This window comes from Dicentrarchus labrax, unplaced genomic scaffold, assembly GCF_905237075.1.
Source record: "Dicentrarchus labrax unplaced genomic scaffold, dlabrax2021, whole genome shotgun sequence".
NCBI classification, from domain to species: Eukaryota; Metazoa; Chordata; class Actinopteri; family Moronidae; genus Dicentrarchus; species Dicentrarchus labrax.
The window spans coordinates 537,367-554,221 of NW_026136714.1; the positions used below are offsets into that span (position 1 = coordinate 537,367).

A 16,855-nucleotide genomic window follows, 5' to 3' on the forward strand; every position below is an offset into this window, starting at 1 on the left:
GTGCTTAAATCAGCTCGTACTTTAAGACCTTTCCCCGTTGGACATCAACGAGTTAACGTCTTTGTTCATTCACAAAGTTGCGTAACTCCAAAATGCTTCACACTTTGGATTAACAGGCACTTAATTAACTCCCGTCAAACACCGAATAACCTCGATTTAAAAGCACCGAACGAAAAACAGCAGCGACACGTTCTGATAAAATAGCACATTTATTAAAAAGAGACAGCATTTATCAGCACCGCCCCCCCAGTTGTTGCAGATATATGCCACATCTGAGTGAGATCGGGGGTCTCCGGTACAGTTCTCAGCCCTCCTGCTGCCGCCTACAACCCTCAGAGGAGCACTTATTGATCACATGTACATCTATTACTCGGACCGAAGCACACACACTCGCTGTTTCATGGACGATAGGACAGGCTCTCAAATTTGTCTCAGTTTAAATTCATCTCACACGTTCAGCTGCTTTAAAAAATAAAAATAAAAAGAGAAAACAAGTTGACATGAATCAGAGTAAAATGAAGGTTCACCAGGCGCCACGTTAAGACGAGTTCGGATGGAAATGACGGCAGTTCTTTGGTTCTCGTGAGAAATAACACAGAGCAGATCTTCATTCCACTCCAGGTCGTTCAATCAGGAGACGTTATCGCCTAAAACCGGTGTGAAAAAGGCTGGTGAGGAGCTCAAACACATGAGAGGTAATAAGAGATAATAAACTCTGGATATATATAACAGTCCCTCCAGGATTTCACAGGCTTTATTTGGGTTGTTGTGGCCTAAAACATTGACGAGGATCTATAGTCAGAAATATTATATTATTAATAATAATAATAATAATAATAATTAATAATATCGTTGTGTTTTATCTCCAGTGGCGGAGTCCGCCATGTTGCAATCTTCACTTACACCACTAGATGGCATTAAATGCTATAAATTGGTAACTACAGCTTTCCTAAAAAAAACTACGATGTTTTTAGGCGTTTTTTTTTTTTAAATGAAATTGCAAAAATAGTTGCGATTTAAAAAAAAAAAAAATCATTAAAAATCAATTGCAGTTTGTTCCAGTGAGAATAAAATCGCAATAATTTGAAATTGTTATTAATCAAAAAGATAATTAATAATAACCCGAGTGGGCTGATAAACGTCGCGTCATCTCGTCTATGTTTACTATTTTGACAAACGTTGGTTAAAAGATAATTGTGACTAATGTACATGAATCAGTAATCTGGTTATCTTCCGTTAACTAATTAAGTTGGAGCTCAACGTAGGCGACAAATTCACTGTGATTTGTTTAATTTACATAAATTGTTTTAACTTCCTGGAGGGACTGATACACATTTATCTTATAAACATTTACATTTGTTTCTGACTTTAAGGATATTAATTATACTGACGGCTGTTTGTGTGGAATGAAAATCAAACTGTGTTTAACTGATAAAGGGGGTTAAAAAAAAAACCAAACAAAATAAACCAACAGAAGAGCAACCTCAAGGCGAATGATGGTAAAGCACAATGTATTCAATAATTCAAGGCAACAGAGACAAACACACAAACAAACAAAGGACATGATTTTAAAATACACGAGGCAGTGCAAAAATGTCACACCAATAAAATATCAACGCTTTTAAAAACTCAAAACAGATCCTGAGGAAAAGAATTCAAACATACAAGCGTGTTATAAAATATCTCCAGATCACCCCCCCCACACTCTGATTTAAATTATATATAGAATAGACTGGAAGATCCCACATTTTCAGACATAATCTCATTTATTTTAACTTTTGTTTCCCCCCCCACCCGACAGTCAGTTCATTCGTCTGCCCGTTAAATTTCTTCTTTTATACTCTGTACCAACAACCGTTCCTCCCCAGGAGAAAGGCCACAAAGTCTTCCTCAGGAGAAAAATTAAAAACAAACAAAAAACAAACTCCCCCCTCCAGAAAAAGAAAAAGACCTCAGCTACAACACAAAAGTGATGAAAACAAAAACCGTCACACGATAAAAAAGTGTGATCTTGTACCTTTATATACAGACGCAGCTGTGTAGACTCGCAGAGGAACAGAACGCGGTGACTTTGGTGCTCAATTAAATGAACTTTTTGCATCTTTTCAGAGGAGAAACAAACAAACAAAAAGCCTAGATGGTCTTAAATATGCAAAAAGAAATAAAAACAACAACAAACCCCTAAAAAAAAAACAACAACAGACCGAATATTTTCTGGCTCTTCTCGCTCGCCATCAATCAAAAATGGGGAATCGAGGAGTGAGGAAGGATCCACGACACCTGAATTATTAACCGTTTTTCAAGTACTGCATATGGTCGACAGCAATACTGACAGGGAGGGAGGGGGTCGGAGGGGTCGGGGGACATTTAAGACGCATTAGTGAGACAGGCAAAGTTACAAAATCGTCCTCGGAGTAGAGCGAAGCACTTAAGGGAGGTAACTAGATACATAAATAGGAGGGTTCACAACGCGACTCCACGAAAAAATGAAGAACAAAGCTGCTTTTCAGTCCGTAGGAAAGCAAAAACAACTACAAAAAGGGGGTATCACAGTCGAAGTGGACTCTATGGAGGCTCTTTGGTGCCAATGTGACGGGAAAAAACATCCTGTAAGTCATTATAATGAGAAAGTTTCTCATTACTTTGTGATGCCAACTTAAAATTATGAGAACATTCCTCATTACTTTGATAGTTTCTTCAAATAATGAGAAACTATCAAAGTAATGAGGAATGTTCTCATAATTTTAAGAATATTTCTCATCATTTTGAAAGTTTCTCATTATTTTTTTAGATGCCAAGTCAAAATATTGATAGTATCTCAAAATGAGAAACTTAGTCAAAATATTGAGTTTCTCATAATTTTGAGAAAATTTCTCATTATTTTGAGATACTATCAATATTTTAACTTGGCATCTAAAAATAGCGAGAAACTATTAAAATTGAGAATTTTTCTCAAAATTATGAAAAAAAATTAGACTATTAGTTTCACATAATTTTGATAACGTTTCTCATCACTTTGAGATGCTAACTCAAAATATTGATTGTTTCTCAATATTTTGACTTAGTATCTTAAAATTATGAGAAACTATCAATATTTTGACTTAGTATAATTTTTTTTTTAAACTTTATCAAAATAATGAGAAACTCAATATTTTGAATTAGTTTTCATTATTTTGATAAAGTTTAAAAGAAATTTGAGAAACTAAGTCAAAATATTGAGTTTCTCATTATTTTGAGATACTAAGTGAATATTGTGATAAAGTTTCTCATTATAACGACTTACAGAATCTCTTTTTTCCCCTCACATTGGCAGCAACAGGCTTCCGTAGGACTCTGATAATGTGGCCACGTGGAAGAAGAAAAAAAAAAAAAGGCTCAAGGATAAACGTTTGTCCCCAGTTTGCTCAATTAATTCAAGGACCAGAACAAGTAGCTTAATTGCACTGAAAGTTCACACTGAATCAACAAATGTCCACATTTAAAAGATTTAAGACAACAGATTTGAAAAGGCTGAGTGAAGAAAACACAATAAATGTAAATTTGTAACATCTAGTAAACATTTGATTTTCTACTGTTGTGCTTTCTGGCCTCTGGCTGCAGATGGATGAACACACAGAGGAACTGTAGGGAGGTTTCATACAACCGGTATTATATTAACATTGAGCAGCGGCGACCGGAGGACTGAAGGTCACGGCCCGCCAGAGTCAACACGGTGTTTCTGTCGTACAGCGAAAACACAAATTTGTAACAAAAAAAAAACAAATGTAAAAAGTGGCGAACTCTCTAAATCAATTAATAATTAAATTGACCCTTCCTAAGCCCCGCCCCTTTTTGCTCCCTCTATGTTGGAAAGACGAAAACAGTTTAAAGATGGTTGAAAGATAAAAGCAACATCTTGAGTTAACTAACGATTGATGTAAATTTTGCTTATTTAGTTAACTTAAGACTTCTATTCATACGTGGCGCTTTTATATATTTTATCCATCTTCACGATGTGGTCGTCTCTTCAACATACACGTAGCATAGCATAAGACTTAGGAAGAGTCGATTCCAGCCACCAGATTCTCCTTTTCTAACCAAAACAAAAAACAAAAAGACATTCTTTGGTGAAACAAAAAGGCAGGCATGCATAAAGAATAAAGAAAGAGCGAAAGATCACAGAAAGACACGTCGTTAAAGATCGCGACTCGCTTTCAGCATTTCACAGCATAAACTTTGCTCTCACTGAATGAAACTGTTGAAGGTTGAAACATTCTCACTTTTTATGATTTTAAAAAAAAAAAGGATAAAAAGAAATACTTTGTGATCACTGTTGAGGACACTTTTGAGATTTATGCGTCAGCACTCGTCGGCAACAGGTTTGTGATACGTAAAAAAGGCGACTTAGACAGCAGATAATCAATTATTCTCTCCTCTCGACAACGTATGGCAGGTAGATGATGGCACGTCGAACAAAAAAAAAAAAAAAAAAAGGACTAAACTAAATTCGATTGGAAAGACACAGAAAATAAAAACTTGAGAAAAAAAATGGCGACTGTATTTTTCCACTAACCGTCTGACTCTTGATTTTCTAAGCAGCACCGTTTCCAATTCGAAGGTGTCTGAGCAGGAGTGTTAAAACAAAGAGTGTGCGTTCCTTTGCGACACCCCGGTACAAAAAAAACAATGCTTTTTTTATTTTTTTTAATTTATTTTTTAATTTATTATAATTTTATAATTTTTTTTTTTTTTAAAGTTTATAAAACGTTAGGGCCCCCCGGACCGATCGGCTCCCCGAGCGTTCCCGTTAGCTGCTGAAAATTATGGTTCTGAAACCGTAAAAAGACGGGCGCTCTCTCTCTCTCTCTCTCTGTGGAGAATGACGGACATTGTTCAGCAGAAGTTGATGCGACACATTTCACAACGAAGCGAACAGCATTCGGCTCCTTCCTCGAGAATCTGACAGCAGCTTCATCTCATGAGTGGCTTTCCGAAAAGTCTCTTTTTGTCCTCCTGTGTGTGTGTTTGCTTTTACCTGCTGTTGTTGTCACCTTGACCCTCCCTCCCCTGCCTCCCCCTCCTCCCTCCCTCACCCCTCTCTCTCTCTCGCTCTCTCGCTCTTCATAGTCTCACGTCCGTCGCGGCTCACAGCCGACAGAGGCAGAACAACGTGGGGATGAACACCCCGAACGCCACCAGGATGGGGAACATTAGGCTGCTGTTGTCGGCGGCGTACGGGTTCGGTGTTCGGGGGCCCGACTGGACCCTGTTCTTGGAACCTGGCGTCACCTTGATCTTCCCACCTTCCTCGCCTCCCTCGCTATCCTCCTCTTCCTCCCCGTCCTCCTCCTCGGGCTTCTCCAGGCCGGGGTGAGGCTGAAGTTTTGGCACGTCTGTCGAGTTGTGAAGGGAAGATGGGTGAGGGAAGAAATCGGTACAATCGCGTCTGTACAACTGAAGATGGGCACTCGCTGTACGATCTCAGGAATGTTTAATTATTTAATTAACGAAGAGATCGGCTGCGACGTAAAGATACGAATAATATGAACCATTCTGGCTTTTGACAATTGTCAATAAAGTATCTTGTTTGCAGATTGTCTTTAAAAAACATACGCCGGAGTTTAAGGAAGATCAGAAGTCGTACAGAGTGTGCCCATCTTACAGCTACTGTAATAACACACACAATAAACTCACCTTCTAATGTCCCCTTCATCACGTAGAGAGCGCAGACTTTGGGGTTGTCGTAATAACCCTGAAACACACATAAAAGAATCAGTGAAACAGCAAACAGGCTATTTAAACACAGGAGTGAATATAAACCTGGTTTCTAACAATGTTTTAAAAAGGTCGGAGCAGCCTTTACATAAAGCATCTTATTTTATATAAAGTACAATCAGATATAAAACAGAGTTAATGAAAGACACAGGAATGTGTTTTGAGTCAGCATCAAACAAGATATTTAACATAAATTAACTCTAAGAACAGGATTCAAACTCAGATACGTTAGTGTTTATTTCCGCCTTTATCTTCCTTAAACTCTAATCTAAATATGATCATTAAAAATGCTTTTTCCTCTTCGTTTTTAATCCTAAATTTATCTCACAGTCACATTAAACACACACTTGGTGCAGGTGGATTTCGGCTGCGTGAGGGAGATTTTTTTCTGTCATTTCATTCGTTGGAATAATTTTAACGTTTGCAAAAAAACCCAACAGACTGAACAGCGTGTCCCACTTTTATCTCTTTAAAGAGAGAGCAGCAGAGAAAGACTGCAATGTACAAAAAAAAAAAACCCCACATAAAACAGAGAAGAAGGAGGTCAGCGCTGATTAAAAAAAAACTTATTTTGAAGTGTGCAACCCGACAGATTTCGCCTTCAGCCACATGTTCTACAAACGCCTTAAAGAGAATAAAACACAGACGTACTGCTTCTGGCGCTCTGCAGGACTCGGCTGTGTCTGTGAGTAAAATATAAAAACAGAACCAGAGATCCGACTGTGATGAGCTGCTTTATCTGAAGAACTGCAGAACCACAAATACGGGCAAAATGAACCAACAACTAATCGTTGTTATTGTCGACCTGTGTTAAAACGTAACCCCCACGAGAGGTTGCAGGAAGAGTCTAAAGACTGCTGTTGTTGGATGAGGTGAAGAAACTGTTGCTCCTCTTCTATCATTAAATAAACTGACATATTTTATATATATTTGATATTACATTCAAAACTGTACAATGAACCCAAATAATGAACTCAGTAACTGCAGGAAGTTTGTGTAAAACGAGTGATTTGGATGAATTGAGTGAATTCTCTGTCTGCATTATGTATTTTTAATCATTTTAAACAAACTTAATAAGCTTCTTTTTTGACAAATTCAGTGTTTCCTCTACTTCAGTACCTGTTTGTGAGTAGCTCTCTAACTTAAGCTGAGCTCTCTGACTGATGTGCTGCTGTATTGGTGCAAATACGGGCAAAATAAACGAATATGGGTCAAACACACATTCTAATTAATTAATAAATAAGCATATTCACATATTAAGACAGATGTTTCAGCAACTGATTGGCTGATTTGGACGATATAAGGGAGGTTTGGGAGTTCTGCTGAATTAATTTCTGACATTTTCAAAGCATAACATGGCCGTTTAAACCAGAAGTGGTTATATTTCAACTCCCAGTGGGTTGTTGATTGTGAGGTTATTAAAATTCATAATACATAACAGCAGCAAGAAATATTACACCTGAACTTTTGCACCAATGACACTGAGCTTTCTTGCTTCCAATCCAATCTATTAAACATATAAATAACATCAAAATTAATAAAAATCTGACCACTTACGGTTTAAAAACGGCCATGTTGTGCTTTTAAAATATCAGAAATGGATTCAGCATCCTCATTAAACCCTAAAACCTCTCCTATAATGACTTTGAATCTGATGTAAATTCTGATGCAGTAAGAAGAGAAAAAGCAACGTCTGTACTTCCTGGCAGGAAGTTAAATGATTTTAATGTAGATAGCGAGAAAGATGAGCCTGTTTTATAAGTAACCTAAACATAAAAACCACCTGAACCACATTGTTAAGGTTGCTGGGAAGGTGATGTGTGTCCCACAGACACTGCTGGTGGCTCCTGGCAGGTACAAACCAACTCCTGCACCTTGACTTTGAACCGTCTTCCCTCAGGCCGGAGATTCAGACCAAAGTTCAAGTGCAATAACAGTAAAAACTTCTTTGTTTCCTGTGCAAGAACCATGCCTAATTTGCACATGTAATTTGAATCTAAGCATCTTATTTTAGCATCTTTTTACTGCATTTTGTAGTTACAAGAGTCATTTTTGTGTCTGCAAATCCAGTTTCTATCTGGTTAGTTTTCTTCACAGAAGTGAACAAGTACTGACATTTAGACATTTTAGATGTATATTTTTTAAAGTTTTCCAACACTCCAAGAAGGCCTAGTGAGCCCTCATGAAGCTTTTGGCGACCCCTAGTGGGAGTCCCAACCCCCCTAGGTTGGGAAACACTGGTTTAGGGTGATGGATTCAGGGTCCTCGCTGCTCATTTAGAGTCACACTACTCCAAATTCATCCTCCTCAAACACTACGTATGGCATTCACAACAGATGTTTTTAGATATGAGCACTAACTGGAAGAACGGGTCGGACGTTGGAGAAACTGAAAACAGAATTATTAGTAATTTAATTGACTGCTGCACCACATGGAGGTAAACTGATCTGATAACCAGACGTGGGGGCTGTCAGTCATTTGCATGTCCCACACACTCCACCCGTCTCACACACTCCACCCGTCTGTCGACGGCCCCTTTAGACACCGAGCTCATTGTGTCAACGTGCTGCTGATTTTACATGTCGGCCTCGTGGTTGAGTCCCCGATGGCACTTTGATGATATCATCACATATTCAACGCGGCTCTAGTCTCAAACGAAGGGCCGGCAGGTTAAAGGGGACGGTTCAAGTTGTTGCTTTCACACTTACAGGGTTCACAATCTTTCCAAGAAATGGTTTTCCAGGACCTTTTACAGGAGTTTGTGTTAAAAATTATTAAAAAATACATAATACAGACAGAATTGTATAAAAGTTCCCTAATCAGGAAATAATCTGCTCAATATTCATCAAAATCTCTCATTTTACACAAACCTCCTGCAGTTACAGAGGTCACTGTTTGGTTTCATTGCACAGTTATTGAATTTAATATGAAATATCCATAAAATACGTCACTGAGTCAGTTTATTAAATGATAGAAAAAGGTCCCTGAAGGAAAAAGAGGGTAACTGTAATAACCTCTGCAATCTGTCTGCAGTGAACGACCGGATTCTTCCACAGTTATTGCTGAAGCCACCGAGCTCGTCACACAGGAACGGCAGAGAAAGAACCAAAATATCCAGTTCCACCTGAACGGACAACAGCCTGCAACCACTAAACAGAGCAACACCTGAGGGGAGGGGGGTCGGTTGGATAATGTCAAAATGTCTCCACCCTGACTTCAAGTCATCTTAACAAAAGATTTCCTATCTTAAAAAATAATAATAAACATCTATTTTACACCTGTTGGGTTGAATAAACAGTCTGATTAAAATGCACACCTGTTTATTGTGTACCAGCAGGTTAGAGCCAATTATTATTAATAATATTCACTCTAATTAGTTTGATCTGCAATATCTATAAACGCTGATCAGCTGACAGGAAGAGTATTCAGTCTTTGACACACATCGATTTACTCAAACATCAGAGATTTGTTTTAGTGTTTTGCAGAGAAAGGGCGAGACGCTGAAGCACGGAGCAGGTAAAGCAACAGTTTGGATGTGTTGGGTGATTTCCAAACCAAACACCAAAATAAAGGTGGATAATTAAGAAGAATAAAAAAAAAGGTAAAATCAGAAATGAGCTATAGAAATAGAAATATTCCCTCCACAGTTCCTCTAAGCTGCTTTAATAACCAACAACAGGCTGCGGTTTAACAGCATGTCGGCTGCCAATAAAAACACAGCTGTCGACTCATGATTGAATAATTAATGGATTTTAATACTTTAGACTTAATGTTGTTAAGATTAAATAAATAAATAATAATAAATAAATAAATAAATAAATAAATAAGGCTACACTATTAAACATAAGGCTTTAAAAAAACCCCGATCCAAACACCCGTAAAGCCAGTCGGGCAGGAACGGCAGAGAAAGAGCCAAAGTTTCCAGTTCCACCTGAACAGCCTGCAACCGGGGGAGCGAGGGGGTTTCAGTTGTCAAACTCCACCTTAACTTCAAGTAATTTTAACATAATACTTCCTATTGTCATTAAAAATTAAGGAAAAAACATCACTTTTACTCAAAAGTGGGTCGCAGGAGATTTGCTGCACTTATTTATATTCTCATTTATATTAAAGTATTTTAAAATGTGTATCTTGTTTTACCGATGAGATGAAAATAGGCCTGTTACAATAACTCTTAAATGCATTCATCAGGTCTTATCAATAAAATATTTAACGTCTGTTTCCAAAGAACACATTCATAAAACAAAGTTGTGATTTATTAAACGTGTTTCTCCTCAAAATGGCTGCTTTACCTGGTCAAGAAAATGATATGAAGCAGAAATAGCAGTAAAAAAAAGCACACATTTCTTATTTATAAATATATTTATATGGATCAAACTTCCATTATTTGTTCCTTGAAATACTGAAGGCAGAAAATCTACCAGCTTCATATCACCCTGTTTATAATACAGCATCTTAACGAGGTAAAACGAGCGAACCGACACTCCTCCTGTGACGTAACGGCATCCAGAAATTCCTCAGATGATTCAAAACAACCACAAACTCACCTTTACAAACTCCACGGTGAGCTTGCCGTTGAAAGTGGACACCTCCCCCTGCACGCTCAGCTTGCCACGTCGGATGGAGAAGGGGACGATCTCGTCGTGGGCGGTGCTGTGACCCACTCGGTCGAAGATATCCAGGTCCTTCACCACCACGTGGCCGTTTAGACGCACGTCGAACACCTGGGGAAAGACACATACCCGGATCAGTTAACAGCTAATCCCCACACACCCACACCCACGCCCACACACAGAGACAGAGAGAGAGAGAGATTAACTGTTAATCATTATCTTTGGTGATGTTGTAAAGAAGTTCTGGTCGGAAATATCCGAAATGATGAAAGATATTTGACAAACACTCAGAAATGGATCCAGTGTCTCTGAGTTTGAGCCTCTTAAATAAGGGATGTGACTACTGTGGCTGGCAAAAGGTTATAAAGGACCTCTTCTGTTAGTGGTTGGTGTAAAGTTATATTTGAGCTGGTTCCTGCATACCAAAGGAGATCAGTTCTCCAAAGTCTGCCAGCTTTATTTGAATTATCTTGGAGCTGATTTTTCCTCCATTTTCTTACAGAGAGTCTACAGAACTCCTGTAACCTCCTATACAGATTTATTATTAACTGAGCTATTCTCTTTGTTTTGTTCCTTTATGTGATTGTTGCTCATGTTTGTGTTATTGTGGTTTAATATATTGTATATATACGGTTGGATCTGTCATGTTTCGGGGGTTTGTGTTGCAGCCAGTTGCACAGGAAACTTTGCATGCAGCTAATTCTGGAAGCAAACATCTGAAGGTGAAAAGAGGAAGTCTACAACAAGATAATGATCCTAAACGTGCCTCGAAATCCACCTCATGAGACGCAAGCTGAAGGTTTTATAACGGCCCCTCAGAGTCCACTCACTTAAATATAATTGAAAATCTGTGGGTAGATCTTTGAAGAGGCACCAAGAAATCTCAAACACAAGAACTGAGGGACTTCTAGCTGCTATAAAAGCGTTTGCAAGCTGTGATATTAACACATTCTTGTTCAATTTATGAAATAAAACAAAACAATGCATCAATGTTTGCTGCAAATATTGAGAGAGAGGCTGCGTTTACGTCTCCTCAATGAGACCAAACTGTTATTTGTCGACAGGGCGGCCAAATGTTTGCATTCAACTGTATTACAACTAAAGTTCAAAGTTTAAACCAAGCACAAATAAAAAAAGAGCTCAGAGCAAACACGCTCCATTTTAACTGTAACTGAGCAGATATTGAATACACACAGACTCCGTTATACTACAACATCTCTGATTCAGTCGTTTTCATACCTTCTGCTGCGACTGGGCGAAGTAAACTTCTGCATACTTCATAACGAGTATATAGTCTCCTTCCTCGCGGATGGGGACATCGTATCCGAAAGTGTCCTCGTTGTATCGCTCCGTCTGATACAGGATCTGGTCCTCGGGACTGGAGCGCAGTATTGGCAGACGCACTCCATAATCAGACGCTACGGAGAAAGGAGGACAGCATCAGGTTCAGCTCACATTAATACTGGAAAACTGATCATGTGAAGGCTCTGACCTCCCCCCCCGCACTCGGTGAAATACAGTCCCACTTTACACAGACATTTTTTTCCTACCACATCCCACAGAAGTCAAACCACTGCAGTGCAAGCTGTGTGTGCAGACGGGGGTTCAAACGCAGGTTAACGTGTCGCCGTCTTCACTACGCCTGACGAGGGGAATTCTCTGAGTCACCACAAAAGTCACAAGCGATGCAGATTTGTGTCGAATATGATGGAAAGAACCACAAAGAAGAAGGAAATGCAGCTACGACACAGACTGGGACTCATAACTGCGACTACAGACCATAAGAGCTGTGAAACTACAGCTTCCTGTTACTGTACTCAGGGTTCCCACTCTTTTATCAATTCATCTTCCAGGAGTTTTTACTTGACAACACAGGACAGCACTTGCTTACAAACATCATAAATCATAAAAGCTTCTTATTTGGTCTTTTTAAATCAACTTCCAGGAGTTTCTACGAGTAGTAAAACCAGTTTCTAAATATCCAGCTTTGCCAGGATGCGAGGGAACCCTGTGTGCTCGGGGGAGGGAGTTGGGAAATTTGCAAATAAAATAGATTTAAGTCTTCCACACGCTAAAAGGCCTAACCTGAACTGTGTGCAAAGCATAGAGCTGTCATGAGCTGAGGGGCAGAACAGAAACTATACTGTTATCAACCTCTCAGCATCGGTGACGTGTCTCTTACACAAACTAGAGCTGCACAATGTGGTGCAACGGTTAATACACATTCTTTGGCTCATTATGTGTCACACTGCTGATTTGCAGATTGATGTAAACTGTGCAGCTTTCTACTGTTTGCACTTTAATATAATACTAATATAGTTTATTACACAATATCACAGTAAACTGTCTAATAGACGTGAACAAATAAACACACAATTAGTCAATAAAGAAGCTTATTAATCTGAATGATCAGGGAACTACTGACAATATGATAGATGCCTGTAATCTAAAATATTGACTATTATTGCCGTGTATTTCTATTCGTCTATATCTTCCTCGTCATGGATTATGCACAAACTGATGTATGATTTGTGCGTGAGGTTGGTTCATCACTCATTCACTTTAATAAAAGAAGACGCTGCTATCCTCGGCACCACCATTGAAGCATTGTGGCTGCACAATATCGTTAACTTTAGATCAGAAAAACACACATAAAATAAACGTTCCTAGTCTCCGAATCTCCATTATTAATTGATTTCTCTGTTCTGTAGTCAGCGTACGGTGAATCCAGGTCGGTAGAGACAGTGAGCCGGGTATAGTTCACACATTGGGTAAGATTGTTTAAAATGATAAAGACATCAAACAGGCAGAATGGCATAAAGACACATCTGCTCCTAATGCATTTAAATCACTTCTTTTTACGCAAACTTCTTCCACTTATTGTCTTCATTGTGCAGTTTTGAAGACAATGTGAAACATCCACTACTATATGTGACTTAAATCGGTTTATTAGAGGGCCAGACAAGGTGTTTGTGAAGCGGTGTGATCACCTTGCAGAGAGGGGCGGAGCAGCTCTCCTCTATGCTGACTCCTCATTAGTGTGAGCTTCACTTGCGGAAGCATGCAGAGGTCTTTTTTTTTTTTTTTTTTTTTCTCTCCTCCTCTCCTTCAGCTGGAAATGTCTGAGCAGCTTTTTACCTTCACAATGTCCCTCAGCAGCAGCAGCAGCAGCTTGCAGCTTCAAGCGCACCTTAAAAAACAACACACAGACACAATAAAAGCACCAACTTACCTTTGCCAAGCTTCCCTTCCAGCGGGTCCTTCCTGAAGTGAATACCGTGCACGTCTACATGTGCTTCTCCCCCGGCGTTTACAGCCCAGATCACCCGCTCAGCGAGGCTGGGGCCCCCGCCGTCCGCCCAGCACTGCTCCGCCAGCAGCGACAGCACCGCTGCGAGGAGCCCGACGACCCGCTGCATTGCCCCGCACAGCCCGCTCCTACAGCCACAGACACACGGAGGGGGTGGGGGGGTGAACACCTGCTTGTTTCTGAAGCAGTATCTGCTCTACGGAAGTCCACATGTAACGTTAACTAACGCGCGGAGCTCGTTTTAGTGACAGGCAACACGATCTGTGTGGAGTTAGCCTGTGTGGCTAGCAGGGCACCGACGTTCACGCCCCGCCCTACTCTGCCGCTGATTGGCTGAGCCTGACGTTCTCACCCTGGCGTTGTCCAATCACGCCGCTCAGCCACTAACGGCAACGCGTGTCAGCCAATCAGAAGCGGAGTAGGGCGGGGCGTGACGTGGGAAGGAGAAAAAAAAAAAAAAAAAAAAAGAATTGGCATACCGGCAGTAGCATTAGCATTAGCATTAGCATTAGCACAAAAAAAAAAAAAAGCACAAAATCTGAAATTATACATAAAAACCAAAAATTAAAACCGCGAAACATTCAGCCAGTGTCTCCCTGAAGCAGAGAGTGGCAGATAAAGCAGCAGTGTAACGCCATAAAGCTCCCTGTAACACAAACAGTCGCTGACCGAGCTAACGGCTCTTACCGTCCACTAACTGCTCGTCCTTTTCCCGCCGTGTGAGCCTCCCTCTGCCGGGGCACAGCCTCACCAGGTTGCCGGGGCACTGACGGATGAGCTGTCCGAGGGGCCGAGGGGCCGAGGGGCAGATAATCTCCGTCGGGGGGCCACAGCCGGATGAGCTGACGCTGACTTTCATTCAATGTGTGCTAGCTGCTAGCTGCTAGCTGCCAGGGTCCAGGGGGCGGGGCTGCGGCGCTACCTAACTTACGCTTCCTCTTGAGTGACAGGCGCGGCGTCCAATCACAGCCCTCCACCGGTAAACACCGTTTTATACAGATGTTAAAATAAATCTACTTTATTATGATAATATATATAAAATATAATAATGCACACATTGTAAGGATATTGCGCTTTAGGTATGTTTTAGGGGTGGTAAATAATTTAAGTCTGTCTTTAAAGTGCTGAAGAGTTTATTCTCTATTAGGGTTATTATATTATTATTATTATATTATATTATTAAGGGACCACTTTTATGGCATTTAGTAAACTGATTAAGTGATATATTTTATGGATATTTCATATTTTATTAAAAACTGTAAACAGTGAAGTTTTTGAGCAGATTATTTCCCGTTTAAGGAACTTTTTATACACTTTTCTGTCTGTATTAGGACATTTTTCTTAACATTTCTTCACAGAAGTAAACCATATTCTGAGCAATAGGCCTCGCGACCCCTTTAAGCTTTGGCGACCCCCTAATGGAGGTCAAAACCACCCTGAAATTAAATAAAAATGAGACTTTTCTTTACGATATATCATAATATATATGTTTTTTGGTAACTGTTGTGTTGTATCTTGAGCTGCTGTAACAAGCACATTTCACCAGTGTGTGATCAATTAACTCTATTTTACTTTATTATTTTTTTATTTAATTTAATTTAATCTTATGCTACTATAATAAAAATCAACGTTATATCAAATCCCTAAAATTAATTATTGTTTTAATTAATTTTTTACTCATTTTTCTTTATTTTACTGTATATTTTTACCTCATTGTCTCTTTATTACAGCTTGTGTAATTTATTCTTACACAATAAACATGAGAAGTTTAATATCAGAGGCTATCAGTTATCTTCACTGACATTATTATTTATTTAATATTTTAAATTCTAGTAACATTACACGTGTTCTTTAAGAAAAAAGCTCCCCCCTCCTTCCGGTATGGATATGGTACAGTCCGACTCTCGTCCAATCAGGAGAGTCCAACGCAGCGCGAGGGCTGAGCGGAGAGAGGAATGAATGAAGATAGTTGCTATGGCAACAGCCAACAGAGATGACAGGTGTCTCATGGCTGCCTGAAACAAACACTGCTGGACAGACAGGTAGACAGACAGGCAGACAGGCAGCCAGGCAAAGGGACAGACAGACAGACAGACAGACAGGCAGCCAGGCAGCCAGACAGGCAGGCAGACAGGCAGACAGGCAAAGGGACAGAAACATGCTGCAGCACATCTGTCAATATTTACTGTCAGTTTAAGAGCAAACTCACCGTGTTTCCACTGTATATAAACATTAACTGTATGTAAACATTAACTGTATATAAAACATTAGTTGTATATAAAACATTAACTGTATGTAAACATTAACTGTATATAAACATTAACTGTATATAAACATTAACTGTATATAAACATTAGTTGTATATAAACATTAAGTGTATATAAACATTAGTTGTATATAAACATTAAGTGTATATAAACATTAGCTGTATATAAACATTAACTGTATATAAACATTAACTGTATATAAACATTAACTGTATATAAACATTAACTGTATGTAAACATTAACTGTATATAAACATTAACTGTATATAAACATTAGTTGTATATAAACATTAGTTGTATATAAACATTAACTGTATATAAACATTAACTGTATATAAACATTAACTGTATGTAAACATTAACTGTATATAAAACATTAACTGTATATAAACATTAGTTGTATATAAACATTAACTGTATATAAACATTAGTTGTATATAAACATTAACTGTATATAAACATTAACTGTATATAAACATTAGTTGTATATAAACATTAACTGTATATAAACATTAACTGTATATAAACATTAGCTGCAGCTGAAAGGACAAAGCGGTTCAGCAGCAGTGCTGTTTTTTATTTTTAAATCGTGGGTGTTCCTGTGCCTGTAAAAATAAATAAATAAATAAATAAACCCTCCTCGACTCTTCCTGGAATTAAATTCTATGCACTCAGTTAATGTGGTTATTTTAACTGTTAGCAGGTAGTTTTAGCTGTGGAATAAATTACCGTATGTAAGAAATGTGTCTGTTACTGCGTTATGATGTAATTCATGCTTAAACTGATTATATATAATCTATGGAAGCTCATTAAAGCCAATGTGATATTATAATGGGAAACTTTATTTAGTATTGACTTTAAGATATTATGTAATTATTTTTAAGATATTAAATCATTATTTTGAGATATTA

At 38.8% G+C, this 16,855-nt stretch overlaps 1 protein-coding gene across 3 annotated transcripts; it reads right to left on the reverse strand.

The window, feature by feature from the left end:
* Window positions 1-1,494: 1,494 nt before the first annotated feature.
* On the reverse strand, window positions 1,495-14,579 carry mlec (malectin). 3 transcript variants are annotated; one of them, XM_051423147.1, is made up of 5 exons: window positions 14,365-14,579; window positions 11,607-11,785; window positions 10,302-10,478; window positions 5,674-5,731; window positions 1,495-5,372 (listed from the first exon to the last, which is right to left on the reverse strand). In XM_051423147.1, exons 1-5 carry the CDS (start codon window positions 14,534-14,536, stop codon window positions 5,125-5,127), a joined length of 834 nt encoding a protein of 277 aa, XP_051279107.1. In that variant the 5' UTR covers window positions 14,537-14,579; the 3' UTR covers window positions 1,495-5,124. The 3 variants fall into 3 exon arrangements, with proteins under 3 accessions (XP_051279107.1, XP_051279106.1, XP_051279108.1); XM_051423146.1 differs by lacking the exon at window positions 14,365-14,579 and adding an exon at window positions 13,600-13,978; XM_051423148.1 differs by lacking the exon at window positions 14,365-14,579 and adding an exon at window positions 13,358-13,520.
* Window positions 14,580-16,855: the final 2,276 nt, after the last annotated feature.

What these genes read in the sequence shown, in the direction of transcription:
- mlec (XM_051423146.1), bottom strand. Translation starts at nt 13,786, where the DNA reads ATGCAGCGGGTCGTCGGGCTCCTCGCAGCGGTGCTGTCGCTGCTGGCG. An exon ending in TCACCGTGGAGTTTGTAAAG is followed by an intron (nt 5,732 to 10,301) that starts GTGAGTTTGTGG and finishes TGTGTGTTTCAG; the next exon opens with GGTTATTACGACAACCCCAA. An exon ending in GATGAAGGGGACATTAGAAG is followed by an intron (nt 5,373 to 5,673) that starts GTGAGTTTATTG and finishes ACAACTCGACAG; the next exon opens with ACGTGCCAAAACTTCAGCCT.